The sequence below is a fragment of the Lytechinus variegatus genome, chromosome 4 (genome assembly GCF_018143015.1).
Source record: "Lytechinus variegatus isolate NC3 chromosome 4, Lvar_3.0, whole genome shotgun sequence".
In the NCBI taxonomy this organism is placed as follows: Eukaryota; Metazoa; Echinodermata; class Echinoidea; order Temnopleuroida; family Toxopneustidae; genus Lytechinus; species Lytechinus variegatus.
The window spans coordinates 21,091,896-21,104,461 of NC_054743.1; the positions used below are offsets into that span (position 1 = coordinate 21,091,896).

At 36.2% G+C, this 12,566-nt stretch overlaps 1 protein-coding gene across 2 annotated transcripts in view; it reads right to left on the reverse strand.

The window, feature by feature from the left end:
• Positions 1-4,202: 4,202 nt before the first annotated feature.
• LOC121413606 (ATP-binding cassette sub-family B member 7, mitochondrial-like) overlaps positions 4,203-12,566 on the reverse strand; it is a 34,661-nt gene continuing 26,297 nt past the window's right edge. For both annotated transcript variants that reach the window (XM_041606495.1, XM_041606496.1), the window contains exons 7-13: positions 10,379-10,555; positions 9,523-9,697; positions 8,205-8,362; positions 7,163-7,326; positions 6,602-6,731; positions 5,841-6,116; positions 4,203-4,911 (exon numbers count right to left, since the gene is read on the reverse strand). In XM_041606495.1, coding sequence (XP_041462429.1) covers positions 4,645-4,911; positions 5,841-6,116; positions 6,602-6,731; positions 7,163-7,326; positions 8,205-8,362; positions 9,523-9,697; positions 10,379-10,555 — 1,347 coding nt within the window. In that variant the 3' untranslated portion in view covers positions 4,203-4,644. The remainder of the gene's footprint in view (positions 4,912-5,840; positions 6,117-6,601; positions 6,732-7,162; positions 7,327-8,204; positions 8,363-9,522; positions 9,698-10,378; positions 10,556-12,566) is intronic.

Genomic DNA, 12,566 nt, shown 5'->3' on the forward strand with positions numbered 1-12,566 from the left:
GATTACAACTGATTTGTGTTTTCATGGTTGATCAATCAATCATTGCTCATCGAGAATTAAAGCATTTCATACCACATGCACCATTAGTTCATTATCATGAAAGGACAGCTTTTCCGGTTGGATCAGTAAATATTTCCTAGTCAGTGCTGCGCCTGAAAATTTAAGTATTAAAGAAATGCTTAACTGAAAAACGAATCCAAGGCAGAGGGAAGAATAAGGATTAATCGGTAGAGCTGGCAGTAAGAGCTTAGGATTACTGCCGATCGTTGAGGTCTCTACTTCTCATATGGGTCCTGTAGGATATTTGTGACCCTAGCCTAGACATTGGGAGTATACCTGTTTTTGTACTTCTGAAATAAACAAAATTTCTTATTTGGAATCCAATTTTTGTGCAATTATTCGTTAAAAGAATGCAATGCAACAATTGTCTGCTTGAATATATTTGTTAGACAAATCATTTCCTATATTTTTATAAAGTGAATGTAATATGATGTGATGTTCATCATAAATGGTTTGTCTACTGATTTTATTTTTATGAAATAATTATTGAGAATGTATCTTTTGAAGCTCTTTCATACTTGCCTTTTATGTGATTGGAATATATTTATTTTATACATTTTATCATTGAAGTCATTGTATTCTATGAATTATACGGCAGCTAATTTTACCAATTGCAAGGAGGAACAAACATTTTGTTAAAAAAGATATTTCAAATCAGCAACTGCATCATAAAAACATTTGGAAAAAAAAGGCTGTAATTATACCATGTTGAGAGAGAAAAAAAAGAGTTCAGTTTTAAATTCATTTTTTTTCTTCTGATCCATGTGAAATATTGATGACAGTTTAATACCGTAAAGTAACTGCTGATCGATTGTCCCAAAAAAAAATTATCTTGAAAGTAAATATTCTTGTATTATTGTTCCAATGTTCGATGTATAATGTAAGATACTTCTCAGAACATATGTTTGTTTTTTTCTTTTTAATCATAAAATGTGTATAATTATTTGGTGAGTGTACATAATTCTTATATCTAAAGAAATTCACAAAAATTTCAACCTACTTTTAACTGCACAAATTGTTACACCAGGTATATCTATGCACAGTGGTACTATCAAATTTCTATTCTTTCTTCAAAAAGATGTTCAATACTCTTTATATTCACGTCCAATATGATTTTCTTGCTGCACAGGGTTGATTAATATATTAATTGTATAATGAGAATATATTATTATATCTTTATGTATTCCTTTCAGCTCTTTCATCACACAACTCTTTTATTATCAAATCTCTATCGCGTATCATTCCATTCTAAATGTATGCACAAAACTGTGACTTGATGTATGTTTTGTTTGTATCTCTATAGTACAATCATGCAATGATGGTGACAAATAAAATCATTTATTTGCAAAACATGACGATCAATGGCGGGTCTTGTGCATTATTTTTTTTGGGTCTGCTTTATGTTTTTCTAACATTGCATAATACTTGGGTCCAAAATTTGGCACCCACAACAGACTACCCACTCCGGTTTGTAACTTGAACATTATGACCGCCCCCCCTAAAAAAAAAACTACTGGGATACCCTCTTTTTCAAAATACCTTAATAATTTAATGATTACCTCCATCTCATATGGAGATAAATAATCAGCAAATTTTTTCATAGTGTTGGGAATGATTTGACAAATTGTCTCGCCTAACAGTAATAACTGCATAACTTTTATTTCATGCTAACTCGGGATTGTGATTCAACAATTCTTTGTCACTTTGCCTTAAAAAAAAAGTTGCACAAGCAGAAAGCATTGCTTACCCAAATAACAAGTAATTGACAAAGCCTGGCTCACACCTTTGCATTTTTGGCTTGCGTTCAGCTGCATATTGTCCAAACGCAGACAATGAAATATTAAAGCTAATTTGAGATCTATGTGCAAACACACAGAGACCTTGCATTCTAGCTTGCTTGTTTGTAATTTTATTTCAAACATCTGCATCTGAACAAAAATGAGCAATAGTAAGGAACAGCAAGCAGCATAAGCAGGCCAACCCAGCATTACTGCTTGGTTTAGCCAAACTTACCTCGCTTTAGCTGGTATCACCTTGCTTTACTGCGTTCAATTTTGAACAAGCTCACACGTAGCAGGGTGATTGCTAGCGAACATTTTGTTGCATAATATGCTGCGTTATGCTATAAATGCAAAGGTGTGAGTTGGGTGTAAATGTACTTCCACAAGAAAGTCAATATCTAGATGATTTCTTCTCAATTTTTATGTATTGCATGTTCAAAGCTGTAGTAATACTTGAGACAACAAAATGTAGTCTCACTCACTGATATATTATGAAACATTTTCAATTGGAAAAATATTCTATTACTGTACACTCCAATATACAAAACTATTCAAATTGCAAAAAGCTGATTCCAGATAAACACGACTTTTATTTCCTATTAAATATTAAACAGTAAGTTGATTGTTTGTGTTGGTACATGTACAAGTGCTACAAATATTTTTACATAAAATATACACCAAAATACAAATAGTTGAATAAAAATATACTTTCGTCTCATATGATGTAGCTCCATTCAAGTAGAGACAGGCTACACTTCTGTCTTAAAATTTTATGGTCTGGATATTGCAATGTCCAATCATTAGATTAAGATATCTGTCAATGTCATGCCCACCCCCAATTAAATGGAGAAAAGTAAGACAAGCATAATGCTGAAAATATTATAATAAGATGTCAAATAAGAAAGTTATGAAATTGTAAAATTCTGCTTAATTTCACAAAACAGCCATATGTAATTCCGAAGGTTCGTTAGTCCGAAAACGTAATGACTAACGAACCTTATTTCGTTTGTGGACTAATGAACCTTCGGAACAACAAACCTTATTTCGTTTTCGGATTAACAAACTTTATTTCGTTCTCGGACTAACGAACCTTCGGAACATCGAACCTTATTTCGTTTTTGGATTATCAAAACTTCGGAAGAACGCCACAAATGTTTGAATTAACAAACCCTTATACGTTTTCGGATTAACAAACATCGAGGTACAGGCAATTTACGTGTTTCGGAATTACAAAGTGTAAAGAGTTCCAATTTGGTTGTATCAATTTCTTCATATGGGGAGTTTCTCTTATACATTTCTTCACCCATATTCCATACCCTTAGTCAGTCCTTAGTCAGTTACACATGACTGGAACATGTTCTTAGGTGCTAAGTCAGCTTCATAGGAATACATCACACAGCACAAGAAAGGATCACCAGTCATGCATAAAGTCAATTGTATATTACAAACAGGTTTATGAAACACCCACCAAGTTTGTCATTCAATCACTGCTGAAGAAACATACAGGTAGTAGGGTCCTATCTCATAAACCTTGTTTACACTGTTTCATTAAATAAAATATTGGTTTAAATAGATAAATGAAACATAATAAAAACTTAGGAGCATATCTTCTAACACTCATACCTGATTGATATTCTTTGGCTGCCAATAAGTCAGACATAAAAAAATAGTTTTCTTTCCAGTAGACTTTCACTTCATAACAAAGAACATACAAAAATTGTGCACCATGTAACTGATTAATACTTTAAATTAAAACTGAATACACACACCTATTTTTTTTTTAAATCAGGGACATAAGGGAGAACATTCTTTGCATTGGAATGAAAATTATGAAAGTTTTGAATCATAATAATCATGATATGCTACACTTAAACCCTAAAAAGGCATGGGGGTGGGCTAGAATTCACCCCTTCACACTTTCTGCTTTAATCATAGATCATATTTGCACTTCACCAATGTGCAAAATTATTGCCAGCTGACATCTCGGGGGGGGGGGGGGTTCACTCCTCCCCCCCCTCAGCTGTGAGATGGAATAGAGATCATATTCTTGGTCTGCAAGTGGATTTGCTTGAGGTAACACAAGCTATTTCATGACAGGCTAAGTCATTTCACATACTAGATATCAGAAAGTAGTTGATTAACATCATCCAATAGACACATATATTATGACTGACTTCCTTGGGAAGCTGGATTTCAAGAGCACACTATAGCATTAAATTATCCATAAGTGAATGAATTTTGCACTCTTTGATAAACATCAACCTTATACCAGAAGTGCCTCTAACTGGCACCCCGGACTGAACTATATGTGATTGGACAGATAGAGAGAAATGAGACAAACAAAAATTTTCAACGAGGAATAACAGAGTTATGACAATTTAATGTTTTGAATTATTTTGGTGAAACATTTCTCTGCATATCCTCATGATATGCAATGAACAAACTGATGATGTCATATCCCCACTTATTATTTGTATCATATTGTAAAAACAATTATGTTTATTCAAATATGTTCCTCCAAGAATGTAAAAAGAAGGTTTGGCTCCTGATTCATTATGTAGGATAATTGTTGCAGAAACTAATCTTCATTACTTTTTTTTATCAGACTTTGAAGATGTTTTCAGCATTTTGCTTGTTGAATTTTACTTCATGAATTTAGATATTATTAATTTCAGCCTGGAGTAGCCCTCTATCTCCATTTACTTTGTACTGTGAAAATGCCTTTATTGGCATAAGGATGACATAATATTCTTAATAACTATTTAATATATTTCTAATACACCTAATACTGACATGTTTGTCATCATGACTTGTGGCTCTCCTCAACTTCTGACTCTTCCCCGTTCTTGTCATCAAGGACGGATTCCAGCGCGACCTTATTCTGATTGGTCCAAAGTTCATAATAATAACTATTGGTATCTGCTAAGAGTTGGTGGTGCTTGCCGCGCTCTCCTATCCTCCCGTCACGGATGACCAGGATTTCGTCCGCGTCGACGACGGTGGAGAGACGATGAGCGATGAAGATGGACGTGCGTCCTAGGGTGACGGCATCCATTGAGTTGAGGATGTTCTGCGTTGCCAATTTGAGAAGAGAAAGGGAGAGAGATAATCAATCCATGAGGATCATGTTACAAATTTACAAGTCAATTGGCCCAAGGGTTTTCAAATTTCACTCAAGCAATCAGCAAGCCTGAGAAAACTGGTAGTGAAATCAGATTAATTCAAAAGCCTTACAAGATCTACACCTCTGTATACCTTATGTATAGCACAAAATATTACGTACATAGTCAGACCTCCTAGTTCATCTGCTAAAAAATGTGGAGGATTTTGTTCTAAAATAGGAAAGAAACAGTAAATCCCAGACGACGGACGACATTTGGATCCCAAGGCTCGCCTTCATCTCTGGTGGGCGAGACAAAAAGCTGAAATTAAACTGAAATTGAAAACAATCAATAGCTGAAATCAGCTTAAAATCTGAACTCTCACACTCCTGAACATGATCTTACATGCAAAGTAAGCTTACATATAGATATATCATTTAGCACTAAAACGGTCACCAATTAAAATAATAATCCACTGTTTATATAGCACTTAATACATCCAAACGTGTCTAAGCGCTTAACAGATATGTTATTACCCCGGTCATCCAATTCAATCAATCATTCCCGCACACAATGTATGCACATCCTCCACTCCCTAGGGAGTATTCCAGTCAGTCGCCAATGAGGTGCACTCAAGTACTGGACAAGCTACAATGAATTTCCCATCCTACCGAGTACCCATTTAGCACCGGGTGGAGAGTGGCAAAGTGTGGATTAACGCCTTGCCAAAGGACACCACACCGCGATGGGATTTGAACCCAAAACCCTGTTTACAAGGCAAGAGTCAGAACCACTACACCAAGGCTCCTCCAAAGTCATTTGTAACTCAAGAAAAGCTTCATCAAACACACACCCCCACCAGTATATATGACATACTGTTCCCCTGTACCATCCATACCTGTTCAGTGATGGAATCCAGCGATGACGTCGCCTCGTCATAGAGGACAATGGGTGGATCCTTGAGGATAGTCCTGGCAATGGCTACCCTCTGCTTCTCACCTCCTGAAAGCTTCAACCCTCTCTCTCCTACCTGGGTCTCATAACCCTTAGGCATTCTCTTGATTCCTTGGTGGATGTCGGCCATCTTGGCCGCCCGGAAGACCTCCTCGGCCGTTGAATCTAGGTTCCCGTATTGCAAGTTGTAGAAGATGGAATTGTGGAAGAGGACACAATCCTGAGAAAAAAAAGGTTTATAAAATTTCTTTCATGTCCAAGATTCATTAAATAAGCTCTTTATATTTTCAAAGTTATGATGACATTTCAAACACTTAACCATGGTTAAGATTGCACTCTTGATAACCCAATATAGTCAAAGTTCAATGATCCTAGATTACCTTTGACATTGATCATGTGACCTGAAATTTATGCAAGATCATCAGTTATACATGACTGCCCTAATATCCAAGTTTTATGAGATAGAACAATACATATATTTTCAAGTTATGATGACATTTCAAAAATTTGATCGTTGGTTATGATTTAATGTCTACAAAACCATCACTGTCCGAAAAGCAGCGCCAATAGTCTTGCTCTGCTATGCAGGTGAGACGAAAATGTAATATGTGCAACATTTATACAAACAATCCTTGCATTCAAAATCTCAAGAAAAAAGATACAACCTAGCATATCTTAATTTTTCAGAATTAATGCTGAACTTACCTGTGGTACAACACCAATAGCCTTCCTGAGACTGTCCACATCCACTTCTTTGATATCTTGACCGTTGATCAATACCCTACCACCATCAGGGTCATAGAATCGGAACAGAAGTCGCACTATGGTAGATTTCCTGGACGAACAATCAATTTACAAAATTAATTAATTAATTAAGTTGGAAAGTTGCTACAAGGGTAATGATGTAGAGTATTACGTTCAATCCCCTAGATGTAGGACTTTATTGAAATAATTTGCCTATGTTTTCTGCTCAATATGAAAATTTGGAATGTTCTTAAATTACAATGTGAATAGTTCCTTAAGTGAGAGAAACACTGGGAAAACTGATAACTAGAAAATATCTTGAGCAAACATCCATTTTAGATGTTGATGTTGCTGGCTTTCCATATTTGTGGTTGATCAGATCAACTCTTTGTAAGACAGGGTTCAGATGTTATTCTCTAGTCAGCCTATCGCCCATACGAAAGAACGTCCGCAAAGTTTTCATACGATCTGAAAGTCACTTCATGTAATGACAAAGTTGTGACAATTGGAACCACATCCTACCCTGAACCGCTTCCTCCAACAATGGCAACCTTCTTTCCCGAAGGCACATGGAAGCTCAGGTCGCTGAAGATCTGCTGCTCAGGGAGATAGCTGAAGGCAACGTTCTCAAAGGTGATACCAGACTCCTGAGGGCTGATCTGAAGAGCTGGAGCATTTATCTTGTTCTGTAGAGAGGATGAAAATAAACAAAGACAAATGCAATCAATGATTAATGCCAGTGAAAGATATTCTTTGCGATTTAAAATATATTTGAAGGGAATGCTAATTGCGAAAGACTCTGATGAGACATGTTAAATGGATAGGAGACATTAATTTTTTTTCACAACTTACATCCTAAATCTTCTACACTGGATATTAAAGCTTTAAAATGCAGTGAACATGATCTTCCAGGGCTATCTTTTTTTTTTATTTCCAGGGAAAGATATTCTTTGTGATTTAAAATATATTTGAAGGGAATGCTAATTGCAAAAGACTCTGATGAGACATGTTAAATGGATAGGAGACATGAATTTTTTTTCACAACTTACATCCTAAATCTTCTACACTGGATATTAAAGCTTTAAAATGCAGTGAACATGATCTTCCAGGGCTATCTTTTTTTTATTTCCAGGGAAAGATATTCTTTGTGATTTAAAATATATTTGAAGGGAATGCTAATTGCAAAAGACTCTGATGAGACATGTTAAATGGATAGGAGACATGAATTCTTTTTCACAACTTACATCCTAAATCTTCTACACTGGATATTAAAGCTTTAAAAATGCAGTGAACAGGATCTTCCATGGCTATCTTTTTTTATTTCCAGGGCTTTTTTGTGCATTTTGGAGCCAAACATGGAGTAGTGTGTTTGCAGTACTTTGTCACCCAAAGGACAAGATGCTGTAACAAATGAATTGGATTAGATATTTTGGAAGATATTTTTTTATTTATGCAAACAGACACTTGGTTGCTTATTTAAAATAACCGATTCTGTTCAAAACTCATTTTGAAATCGATACCACAACTGGCATTTATCTTAGATTTTGTTTCACGCGTGACGTACCTTGATGTCTGTTTCAACTTTGAGTAGGTTGAACATGGTGCCCATGTCAATGAGGGATTGCCTGATCTCACGGTAGACGGACCCAAGGAAGTTGAGAGGTAGCGAGAGTTGGAACAGGAGACCATTTACCATCACTAGATCACCAACTGTCATTTCACCTTGGAAACAAAAAAAACGCAACACAGATTTATGTCACAAGTGTACCATCATCCCAAAGAAAATATGCAAAGGCATGCAACTCTTCAATCTAAAAGTTTTTCCAGTGGTAATATTTTGAAAGATTTTTAGTAGTTCTTTTACACAAAGGAATTGATTAGAAAAATGTCCCTTACATGTATTTCTACAAATGATTTTTTTGTTATTTAAAAAATTGATCTATTCAATCCTTTTTTTTAAAGTTTATCCATCTATTTACTTATCTTTTTCATATTTTCATTTAGTCACTTAGTTTTTTCAGATCAATCTATGTGTTCATTAGTTCATTTATTAATTTTGAGTGTTCACATATTCATATTTATTTACTTATTAATTAAATCTACCATAACTTAATCAATTAAATATTTTTTTGTGTAGAGCTTCAATTAGAGCTGCCCACATGAACAAGAATATTTCAGTATTATAAAAGCTGAAAATTAGTATTTCGATTAGGAAATACCATAGGACAACACATACAACTGAAAATTTAGAAACCAATATTTTGTATGAAACCATCAGTATTCTTCTCATTTTCCAGTACCAATTACTGAAAATCAGTATACAAATAGCGAATAAGCATGAGTGCGATGGTGCGAGATTTCGCATGAGGTGAAAGAAAGATGCTCTATTCAACGAGGCGTTAGCCGAGTTGAAGAGAGCGTTTCTTTCACCGAATGCGAAATCTCGCACCATTGCACGAATAAGAATATTCGCTATTTGTGATGTACAACGCCTCGGAATGTAGCGAAAATATGAAAAAACAAGATTTTTTTCCCTGCAGTAATCTATGAAAAGGGAGCAATTATATTGAAAGCGAAAAGCAAATCCCACAAGCCGGGCCCACAAGCCCAAGATCGATCTTGGACAGCATTGCGCATTTAGCCAGCGGGCTGTACGCGCATTGTCACCTTATTCAATGAAATCGCATTGTGACGTCACCTCCTAAAGCCGTGCAATGGTACATTTTGGATGGTACGTCTTGTGTGCAACGGTACGAATGTGTGACATTTAGCCTCCCATTTGATCGCGTACAACAAGCTAAGTAGGCGTTGTACAATACTACTTGGAAGCTCTGTTCTAAGGGATTATTAAAACATTCTCACTAGTATAACTGTGTATTTACCTGCAAGAATTCCCTGACTTGCTAGCAACATAACACCTGACAGTGCAGCGCTGAAGATTGCATTCTGACCAAAGTTGAGGAGAGCAAGACTGGTGGCGGTCTTCAAGGATGCACGCTCGTACTCGGCAAGACTTTTATCATAGATGTCAGCCTCCCACTTCTCATTATTGAAGTACTGAAATAGGAACGAGGTCAGGAGATTAATAATACTAATAAATAATACAAAATATTTAATGATAAAATTGCATAGAGTAGCCACTCCATTTGGAGAACTGCTCTTCCAGTGGGGCCTTCCTAACATAATGTGTTCTTATTATTCTTCTTTAAACTGAATGATGAGCAACTTATAAGAAGGCAGTAGGTCCCATTTTAACGAGCCTTTGGCATGACTCGGCCGAAGATCGAACCCACAACCTCCTGTTAATGAGGCAGGAACTCTACCACTGAGCCACCATGCAAGGTGGTTTTTACCTTGCATACATTCCACTTTATTGGTTGGAAGCAATCCTGAAGTGATTATCATTAGTAGAATGCATATAGAATAATAAAGATTAATTTTAGTAATTCAAGCTTGCTTGAAATTATATCAATTTCATTACCACATGCTTTTCTTGGTGTAGCTAACACAGACAAAAAAACATGAGGAACCACACTATAAACGGACAGGAATTTTCCAGTAGTTTTTCTGATCTTCATTTGCTCTTTACCAAACATTTTCATGAAATATCTTTTGACACATATCATTCATTACATAGTTTTCATGATAATGTGCAAGTTTTGTTTAATTCTGTGAACACTTTATTTCTGTTGTTACCAATCCCGGGGCTTATCTTCAATCATTACACGTATCCTCTACCTTGACTGTTTCATAGTTGATAAGTGAGTCGATAGCCTGGTTTCCAGCCTCGTTGTCAGCTTTGTTCATCTGTACCCTGAACTTGGTTCTCCACGACGTAATGCTCAGTGTAAAAAAGGCGTAAGCTCCGACGCATGTGAGGGTGATCGCAGCAAAGCCAGGGCCCATCTTGTAATACTGCAGAGGATTTGAGAAGAGATGTTATTATGAGATGGGGGGGGAAGGTTCTAGATCCTTATACATTTCAAACTTGAAATAACCGACAGTGTGACATAGTAAACTGCCGATTAGTCTATTGCCAACTCGTCCACTCATCACATGGTCTACCTTCATTTAGTCTCATGCCATTCTGTCCATCAACATTTCATCTAACAACCATTTGGTCCCATCAACATTTGGTCCAATAATCATTTTGTCTAATCACCGGTTCGTCCATGATCACTAAGTCCAATAACCAGTTGGTCGAATACCCATTTTTTTTCATTCATTTTGCCTAACTAATTCCTAGTCCAATTAGACTATATACGGTATAAGGACTAAATGGCTATTAGACCAACTGGTTAATAGAAGAAATGGTGAGTGCACAAAATGGAAATTAGACCATGTGGATAGAGGAAGAACTGATGGTAGACAAAATGATAGTAGACGAGTTGCAAATTGGACGAATTGGCATTAGACCAATCGGAAATAAATTGAGTCATTGAAGTATAACATGCAGGCCCAGATCCACAGTCACACTCAAGACTTGAGTCTGCCCACAGAGTTGACCTTATATAAGTTGAATCATCGGCTAAAGCGGAAGCAAGTTTTCAGACGACAACTTGCAAAAGTTACCTATTTAACTCCTAAGTAAAATGTCACCAAGTTGGCAGAGATTTCTCTGGTCCCGAGAGCCTTGACTCACTGGAACCTTTCATTTTTGGGCTACACATCTTCAATATTTCTTGTCTGGCCAACTTCAAAAATTCTCTTAAAACATGGTTTAGTATTCATGCAAGCTCTTAAGTAAATTCAACTCTCTAATACATGTAGGTTTCTTAAAAATAGGTTTCCATTTATTTTATTTTCTTGACCGCCCAGCATCTTTTTCATAATGGATACAGGTGGGTGTTTCATAAAGCTGTTCGTAAGTTAAGAGCGACTTTAAGAACGACTGGTGATCCTTTCTTGTGGTAAACGGTATATACATTGGCGATAATTAAGCGCGTAGAAAGGTTTACCAGTCGTTCTTAAAGTCGCTCTTATCTTACGAACAGCTTTATGAAACGACCCCCTGGTGTGTTACAAGTCCATATCATCATTAATATTATTGTTACACCTGATATGACGAAGCAAGCATGTTGTTAAAGATCTTCCCATCAAAACAATTATTCATTTTATTCGAAGATGCAAATGGAGGACTTTTCTATCAACATCAACACAGTAAATATTCACGGCCCTGGGAACAATCTTTTTTGACTGGGGGTGCTGATGTAAATTTGAAAAGAAAACAAAATGTTTCCACAACAAAATGAAACTATCAAATTGGTCCAGAGAAATTTGAAAAGCAAAAAAATATAAGGTTTTTCCCTAAAAAATGGAGGTCATTTTGGATACATTTTTCCATATTTACACAGAATCCAGAATACCTGGGGTGCTGCCTATGGAGAATAATACATGCAGCACCACTAGTCTGCTATGCAGACTCTGAATGGCTAGTGAGGTGTGATCAACACCATCTAATAGGGCGAGCGAAGTGAGCCATTTCTGCAGCCTCAGTAGACATAGTCTGCTATGCAGACTCGTTGAATCAGCTGAGGTACACACACTGCAGATGTGGGTCTACATTTGTAGACTAAAGCACCCCAAAGGAAATTCCAGACCCCGCTTCCCAGGGCCATGCAAAGATAACCCAACTGGCTTTTGATAACCCCATGAACTTTACAAGATAAATTTTTAACAAGATAAATTTTCAACAATCTCTTTATCTTTATTCAGTTCCAGTTCAATTTTCATTCATTATTTTCTTTATTTTTTTTCTGCTTTCCTTCATGTAACCTGGATATACACTTTGGACCTCCCTTCAGATGTTTTATAGGCATTATTTGTTGTGTTATTGAAAACCTAGATTCCACTCTGCATTCCTTGCACTTTCATCCAAAGTAATCACCTTTGATTTGTATCACCCAATATTTAGAACAAAATACTG